This window comes from Buceros rhinoceros, unplaced genomic scaffold (assembly GCF_000710305.1).
Source record: "Buceros rhinoceros silvestris isolate BGI_N320 unplaced genomic scaffold, ASM71030v1 scaffold628, whole genome shotgun sequence".
Taxonomy (NCBI): domain Eukaryota; kingdom Metazoa; phylum Chordata; class Aves; order Bucerotiformes; family Bucerotidae; genus Buceros; species Buceros rhinoceros.
The window spans coordinates 36,278-44,038 of NW_010424843.1; the positions used below are offsets into that span (position 1 = coordinate 36,278).

The 7,761-nt window shown below is 43.6% G+C and overlaps 1 protein-coding gene across 1 annotated transcript; it reads right to left on the reverse strand.

The window, feature by feature from the left end:
- Positions 1–3,185: 3,185 nt before the first annotated feature.
- On the reverse strand, positions 3,186–7,023 carry SMIM11 (small integral membrane protein 11). Its single transcript, XM_010140905.1, has 3 exons — positions 6,912–7,023; positions 5,147–5,326; positions 3,186–3,367 (listed from the first exon to the last, which is right to left on the reverse strand). Exons 1-2 carry the CDS (start codon positions 6,930–6,932, stop codon positions 5,159–5,161), a joined length of 189 nt encoding a protein of 62 aa, XP_010139207.1. The 5' UTR covers positions 6,933–7,023; the 3' UTR covers positions 3,186–3,367; positions 5,147–5,158.
- Between the last annotated feature and the right edge of the window lie 738 nt (positions 7,024–7,761).

Below are 7,761 nucleotides of genomic sequence, written 5' to 3' on the forward strand. Positions count from 1 at the left end.
TAAGGTCAGAGGGTTGACAGTCAGCAGGTAGGCAGAGATGCTGACTGTCACAGGTTAGAGCTGGAATCAAGGAGAAATGTGAAGGACATTACCCCAGAAAAAATATTTGCAGGGCCTTTACCAAGAAGAGCAAGAAAAATCAGCTGGAAAAAATCAGCTGATCCCCAAGACGGTAAGTGAGGAAGGAAATGTTGGAATCAGTTGTTTGCATGTGGGGCTCTTAGAAGAGATGAAAATTACTGAGCTCCCTGAATTGTAGTACAAGGGCTCAGAGAGCAACCTCTCCTGCCCTGCAGCGCTGCTCAGGGAGTGCTGCCTTCCTCCAGCACCAGTGCTATTGTCATTCTGGTAAAAGTCTTGCGGCCTTCAGACTAAAAGCTTCAGTGGTACTAAAATCAAGCCGAGTTCATTTCGGCCAAAGTCAAAAATGGATAATGAGAAAGCACTCTCACTAATGCTTCTTCACTTATTTTTCACTTTAAGGACCACAGATACCCCACAGCCACTGAGCTCCTTCAGGATGGAAGAGTCCTATTCCAGCTGCCACTTAAGTTGTCTCTGAATCTGTGTGAGTTTACTTTTTTCCTTTAAAATCCCAACAGCTCCTTTCTTTATTACTACACAGGATTTTGGCTTTTGTTTAAAAACACACGGATTTCATGTCAGTAAAAGAAAACATAAAGGTGCAAAGCCAGGAATATTTTTATTTCCTCAGTCTTCAACACTTGACACTGGTGACAATGACAACATCCAGTGAGGTACTGCGTGAGATTAAGGTGCCAATCTATACGACATGAATACTCTTTCTGAAAAGGGTAATTTTATGGAACAGGGAAGAAGGAAAGACTCTGTAGTTCTGTAAGCACCAGAAGAGTGTGACCTAGCTTGCTTTCTGGGATAGGAACATCTACAAGAGGATCCTGTGTAGATTCCCTGCTGTCTAACAAGGTGCATACTCATACTTACCGAGCAGCACTTCCAGACCCTCTATCCTGCTGCCTTGTCTCACTTGCAGAAACTCAATCAAACTAAGTCTCTATTCCTCTTTTAAAATTGCCAGGACTAATCATATAACCCTTCTTTCAGGAAGAAATCAGACTTAGAGATCCCAGCTGGTTTCTGAACAAAAAACTGAAACAAATCTGAGCTGCTGTCTCCCCCCAGTGTCAGCATATTTTCTTGTTCAAGGCTGCAACTCTGACACATGGGATGTCCAAGGGTAAAAAACCTGCTGTAACATATCCAGTGACAGCATAGATCAAAACTCTACCCTGGTATGTCAGAGAACAGATACTGGTGCAGGTTTGAGAATGGATAAGGTCTCTTACTTTCGAAACTCTAGGATATCAGCCTGCTGTGACACACATCACAAATTCTATGCTGTAGCACTACTCTGATGTTAAGGAAAAAGGCAGCTGCTTTAGACCAGATTTGGAGTCTTACCCATACAGAGGTTTTCTGATTTGTCTTTAGAGACAAAAAGGTGGTGATGTGGAGGACTTCTGAGGAGACTTCTCACAGCTGCTTTCTCCCCCGTTCAAGCCAGGGACATAAAAGAGGCTCCTTGTGTTAATTCCCTTCTTGCACATGTTTGGCAAGAGAGGGTCCTCAGATTTTAATGCCAATCTTAATTCATTTGGATGCTAAATGGTGTCCAATCGGTGCCCAACTGCTTTGACTCTAAATGACTTGCTTTAAAGGGAGATTGTGTACCTTTGATTCTGCTTACAGAGCAATTGTATTGAAGCAGAGAATACCTCTGCTTTTGGTATTAAAAAAAAGCTCAGCATCACTATCAGTCTAGAAAAATTTACTCGTTTGAGAGTCTAAAAAAATCTAGATTGGGGCCAATATTCAAAGGCAACAGGTGACTGCATGGAGCCAAGACAATCCTTACTTTTGAAGCTACAGGCCTGACAATTTCCTGGAAAGGTTTGGGCATGTGGCTTAGCTAAGTATCTTGGTGTGTTTCTCTCAATAGCTGTCTACTGGAGGTGGTTAGCAGTCTGTTCTCACTGGAACTGGCAGCACCATTTAATTAAATTACCATTCAACAGACAGATGGCTGTTGAGGCCACAGAGGGAAACTGCTGTTTTACAATGGCACTACGAATTCCCTAGCCTGGCAGACCTGAGGGTGCCATAGCAGAGATATTGCTCTATCCCAGGAATGCGTTTCTGCAACACTTATGTTCCCCAGTCACCAAGGTGACCGCACGAACAGTGGGATTTTAAAAACCCCTGCAGTTCCCAGTGAGTAACTTCATCACAGTGAGAGTTCTCTGAGCATCAGCCATATGAGCTGCACACAGACTTAGTCAGGGAGTTGCTGCAGCAGCAGGCCCTGGTGTCACCACAGCAGGCAACTCAGCCCACAGCTGCAGGAAGAGGGCAGAAGCGAGCCATCCCTAGGGCCTCCCACATCCAGCTGGACTCTCAAAGCTTCTCCAAGGGCCCTTCACTTCTCCTCTTCCCTCCTTTCCCTCTTACGCTTTCAAGATTTCAGCTTCGACTTAACTTTCAGAAGATATGAGTATCTAGGAAGAGTTCTAGAGAACGGAAGTGTGAAGGCAACGTACCTGTCAGCACTGCTACATGCACCTAAGACTATTTCCGTGAAAAATATCTACTCTGTTGATTCATCTGCTGTAACCAAGTTAGCTTATCCTCCAGAATTTGGTGTTATTGCATACGCAGGGATAGCTAGCAACGATAATGAAACCCCCTCCACTTCATGGGCCAAGTGGTAAATAGAGAGTCCCACACAGTTCCCAGATATTGTGCATAGCAAAATAATATAATAAACTTCCCAGTATGAAACTTCCTCAAAGGTGACAATGTGATATGCATTGATCTAAGGAACCCTAGGTGCAGAAAGTGGTTTGAGAAAGATCTGCCTGGAAAAGCTCTGCTCCTAGGTTTGTTCATCTGGATTCAACAAAGGGTCACAAGTCTCAGATTTACACCCCTGCGGGAAGCTGCTGCTCTGAAGAAGCTGTGTGGAGCCCTCCTCATTTCCTTCTGTCTCTCCATGAACCTTGTACACACCCATGACGGATTCAGAGTGTTTTTCTCTTTGAAACCAGCCACCTCCTTGCAGCTAATCTTTACAAACTGCCTCCCCTGCAGCTCTAACTGTAGTATTTGAGTAGGCAGCAACCAAGGCCATTGCTTTATTTTCTTTTACAAAGGATTTTTTATTGCATAAATAGAGGCTTAGATATTTTGCTGTGCATATAAAAAGTTAAGATTGTTTAAATGAATGTTACTCTTGAGGGTTTTATTCCTTTGACACATCCTTCATCTACAGGAAGGCTTCGTTCTCCCAGGAAGGAAATCCAACGCGAGCTGCCAAGTGCCAGAAAATCTGCAGGGTGGGGAAACAGCAGAGAGAACAGCAGGCATGATATACTGGCAGCACATGGGCCAAAGCTGCTTGCCCACGCGGCACGCTGCAATCGGAGCTAATCACAGCTCTGCAGTGCTGACACTGGAAAACATTTTTAGGGCAGGAGAATTCACCTCTTCTTGCAATCCCATTGTAGAAAGACATGGCTGACATTCCTAGAGTTGGCAGAACTCAGGAAGGACTGGACCTCTGGTGGCAACACTGGGTGACTGGACAAATAGGCTATTTTCTGTGAAATCAGAGATGCTTTAACACCAGTCATTCAGCCAGGTCACCGTCACATGCTGGACACGGAGGCCTTGTGGGATGAGCTCAGTACCCTGGTACAGCAATCCCTTGAGCTATGGACTCTGCCAAAGAGAATGCCCTGGGACCCAACCCTGCACATACAGCATGGTGTGGTCTTCTCACTGCAAGTGGCAGCTTGCTCACTTGCAGGGCAGTCCATGTCTCATTTGTTTAGCAATAAAACTCCATATGACTTACTTTGACTTAGCTCTGGAAAAATGGAAATATGTGTTCTCACAGCATTTTCCAGTGGCTAGCGAAACAGACTTAAAATTAAAGTTTAAAATGGCACTAGTCTGCCCAGAGACGAGTCCTCAATCTGACGTAAACAGAAGACTGAAAAACACCTTTTTTTGTTATTTTTTTTAGTACGTGAATGAACCGCTTTGTTCCCATGGGCCCCGTTTCTAGCCAGAATTTCCAATCTTTGTTGCACAAAATAAAACAGCGATAGGTTTGAAGTCAAAACTAGTAAACCTTTCTAAAAACTGAAACTCTCTTCATATGTGGAGGTGATGACCTCAAAAAGGGAAAGTAAGTTTTTTTTCATTTAATAAAGAGTAACATTACATCAAACTCCTACTGAGCTTACAAAGGGCAGGCAGGAATAGAATTCCCATTTTGCTGCACAACAGGGAGACATGAAACAAACCCATACAAAAATCACATACCAAACAAGTCAGAGAACACAATCTTAGCACTAGGCAGTACTCATTTTGCTAATGGACTTGATCTAATACAGTAATGATTGCTTAAACTTTAAAAGCAGAGAGAAGGAATTCAGCACATGGGGAATGAAAACCCAAAACTTTAAAAAATTTTTTAATGTTAATTTTGCTCTTTTAGGCAGAAAAATGTTCATTTTTCTCAGTGAAGTATATATGGTGGATGTTACATAGCATAACCTGTGGCATTTCTGTTACCTTAGAAGTCCCATGCCATGAGATAGGGAATGGATGACTCTTTTCTATCTTAATTATGTGACTTAAGGCCAAAAGGTCTTTTTGCATCATCCTGGCATGCCTCTTGTGCATTTTTGCCCAATTTAACCATTTCTTTACTCATCACGACGTCCTGTGCAATTGGTTGGGTGTAAAAATTTAGAGAGATTACGAGCAGAGAAGGAATGTGGTGCTAAGATCTCCTAAATCACAAACCATGGCTGCCAAGCTTTCTGACGGTAACTGCAATCCTTACAAAGAATGGGCATGACATGGATGTGCAAATATGCTGAAACATCACCGGAGACAAAGACTGCAATCCCTACAAAGAATGGGCATGACATGGATTTGCAAATATGCTGAAACATCACCGGAGACAAACAATACGAGAACTCAGATAATGGTGATAGATCTAATTGCCCAATCCAAATGCATCCAAGTCAAAATGTAATGGGATTAATATGTCAATGCCATTATCAAACACCGGGATGTTGAATAAATGCTATACCTGAGAGACTCTTCAATCATCCTTCTTCTCTGCTTCTGATTTCAATTTCTCTTCACGTTCTCTCTTCAGTTTTTCTTCAATTTTTTTGCTCTGGTACATTTTTACTCCAGCAAACGCTAAGCAAAGAATCAATGTTTTAGCTGCCAAAATGTACATCAGCAATGGGAAATTCTCCAAAGCCTGAAATGCACAACAATATATTTAGGCAGTTACTGGAACACTTGGACAATCAAAAATGACTCTACAGGGATGCTATACAGCTTCCTACAGCATTATTCAAAGCCATGGTAATGCTCCCCTCTTCACACTGTTTTTTCTGTTGTAAACTTTAAACTAGGCAGATCAATGTCTAAGGAAAAGGACAAAACCAAGTTCACTCAAGTTTGTACATGAAGTCCCTCTGAACAGGTCTTTGTTGCTTTTGCTTGCTTTACAGCAAATGGAATACTGGCACAATCTGGAATTGAAAAAGAGGAAGAACCGGCTATCTTAGACAATTCTCACATGGTGATGGACCTGTGCATATCAGTTGTCAGATGTGATCCCCAAAGTCACTTTTGTGTTCCTAGAAATTTTAATCCATGGTAATTTTGCAATTAACTCATCCAGATCTGGAAGGTATAAATAAATGCCTTTAAACTGAAAGAGAACTATAAAACACAGCCTCCAATGATTCAGCTTCAGGAGTTTTTAATGCCTGGAACCACCAAAATTGCACAACGTATTTCAATGTTATAAAAGCGTGCTACTGCAAGTGCACGTGGGGTGGAAAATAAAATGCAAATGGGTAATACTGTGAACTTGGAATACAAATATAATGAGGGTGGCATGGGCACTCAGTGAAAGATATCAATTACAGAAGTACATGAACTTCCCAGCCCACAGTTTCAAAGATCCACTGAGCCAGCAGGATAAGTCCAGTCCTTCAGTGGTGCACAGTAGGTTCACAGTGCCAGCTCCCCCTTAGCAAGCCTCCCAGTACCTGCCTGTGCCTTTCCAGCACCTCATAAAGCTGTTTGGCCAATGAACATAGAAAAAGCCTTGTACCCATACACCATTAGTGTGTCTCCTTAAAATCCACACACCAGAGGCTCAAGTGGGGTCTTTTGTAATGCTGAACTCTACAAGCTGCATGTTATCTTTGACACCACACCATTACCCTCTACTTTTGCAAAAAAACCCCACCCTCTGTCAACCCCCCCACATACTGAAAGGGGCAAACTCTTTGAACCATAGCTCTGTAATACTAGAAAGGTAAAGCCGAGGCTTGGAGTTAGCATTGCTTTCTTGATAAATGGTTTGATTTAACATGTTAAAATTGTTAATGCATGAGATACTTGCTCAAATATTTCTGTGCCCTGTGGAGTATTTATGGCCTAAATACACTAAAAGACATAGTGGAGAAAACGCCCTCCAGTAATGAAAGGAGCTGAGGAAAGAGCAGCTGGAGAAAACCCTGGAAAGAAGAAAACCAGGAGGAGCACAGGCAAGCAGAGCAGAGCTTGCCTACCAGCGCTGCACTCAGTTCTAAAGTGCGAGGCCCCAACAGCAAGTACTGGGGCCAGCCTGCAAAGTGCAAACATGAACGGCAAGGAAGGACAACAAGGAGTCCTTTGACCCCAAGGTGCAGAGAGTGTGGTGGTTAAACAACCTTCACCTAGGCAAGGGAACCATCTTTAAACATAGGACCCACACAACCACAGATTACCCATATCTGCTTAAAAGAGCAGAAATTCACTGCTTTATCAATATGAAAGATCCTCACCTTCCAGTTAAATGCCACCATCTTCGTTGTATGATGATACTGGCCGTCACACAGCAGGTTGCACCCAACACCAGCGAGCGTCACAATTCTAAAGGCGCAGACCAGGGCACGAGCATCTTGAAGAAATTAAAAAAAAAAACAGCCAATCTGTTTCGACTCAGCGTGTCCGCTCTGCACCTCTCTGACAAGCTCAACTGCTGCACAGCGCCTGCAGCGTATCAGTGCCACACGGATCAGGAATGACCTATATGGGCTTTTTGGGAGCTGAGTGACAGAAGCAACGTCTGTGCTGCTGATGGACAGGGGTTTGACAGACTCTGGGCAGGTGCCACGCTTGTGCAGAGCAGAGGCTGGTCTTCCATCATGCACAGCACATCCCGGTAGCTGCCCAACTGAAAACCCAACCTGCCTGCTTTTGAAAGCTTGACACGTATGGACATTACACTGCCTCACTGATGTTTGAGATCTAGCAGAAAGAAGTGCGCCCAGAAGAGCTATCTTGTGAGTTTTAGGCCCACCTGCCTTGTTCGGAGCCTGAACGCCTAAAGAATCCTGGTATTAGTATAATTTACCAGTTCTCTCTTATTTACTTATCAGTTAAATTCTCCATGCAGCCCTTAGTAACACAGAAGCAAACCACTCTCTCGCGAGGTCCCTTGAGAGGTCAACATCCATTTCAGAGCTGAACTTTGGGGCTAAGACATGCCCACAGGGATGCTGAAGGCTGTGGCAGACAGCCACAACACTGCCCTCCGGTCTCTGCTGCTGCTCCATCAGCACTGACACTGTTTCAGCTGCTGGATTTCAAATTAAGCTTGTTTCCCTACCTGACCCCCTCGAGGTATTTCCT

Bases quoted from the DNA above. Each gene is read 5' to 3' on its own strand.
- SMIM11 (XM_010140905.1), bottom strand. From the start codon at position 6,932: ATGGTGGCATTTAACTGGAAG. The intron at 5,327-6,911 runs GTGAGGATCTTT...TGTGCATTTCAG, and splicing joins TGGTGGCATTTAACTGGAAG to GCTTTGGAGAATTTCCCATT.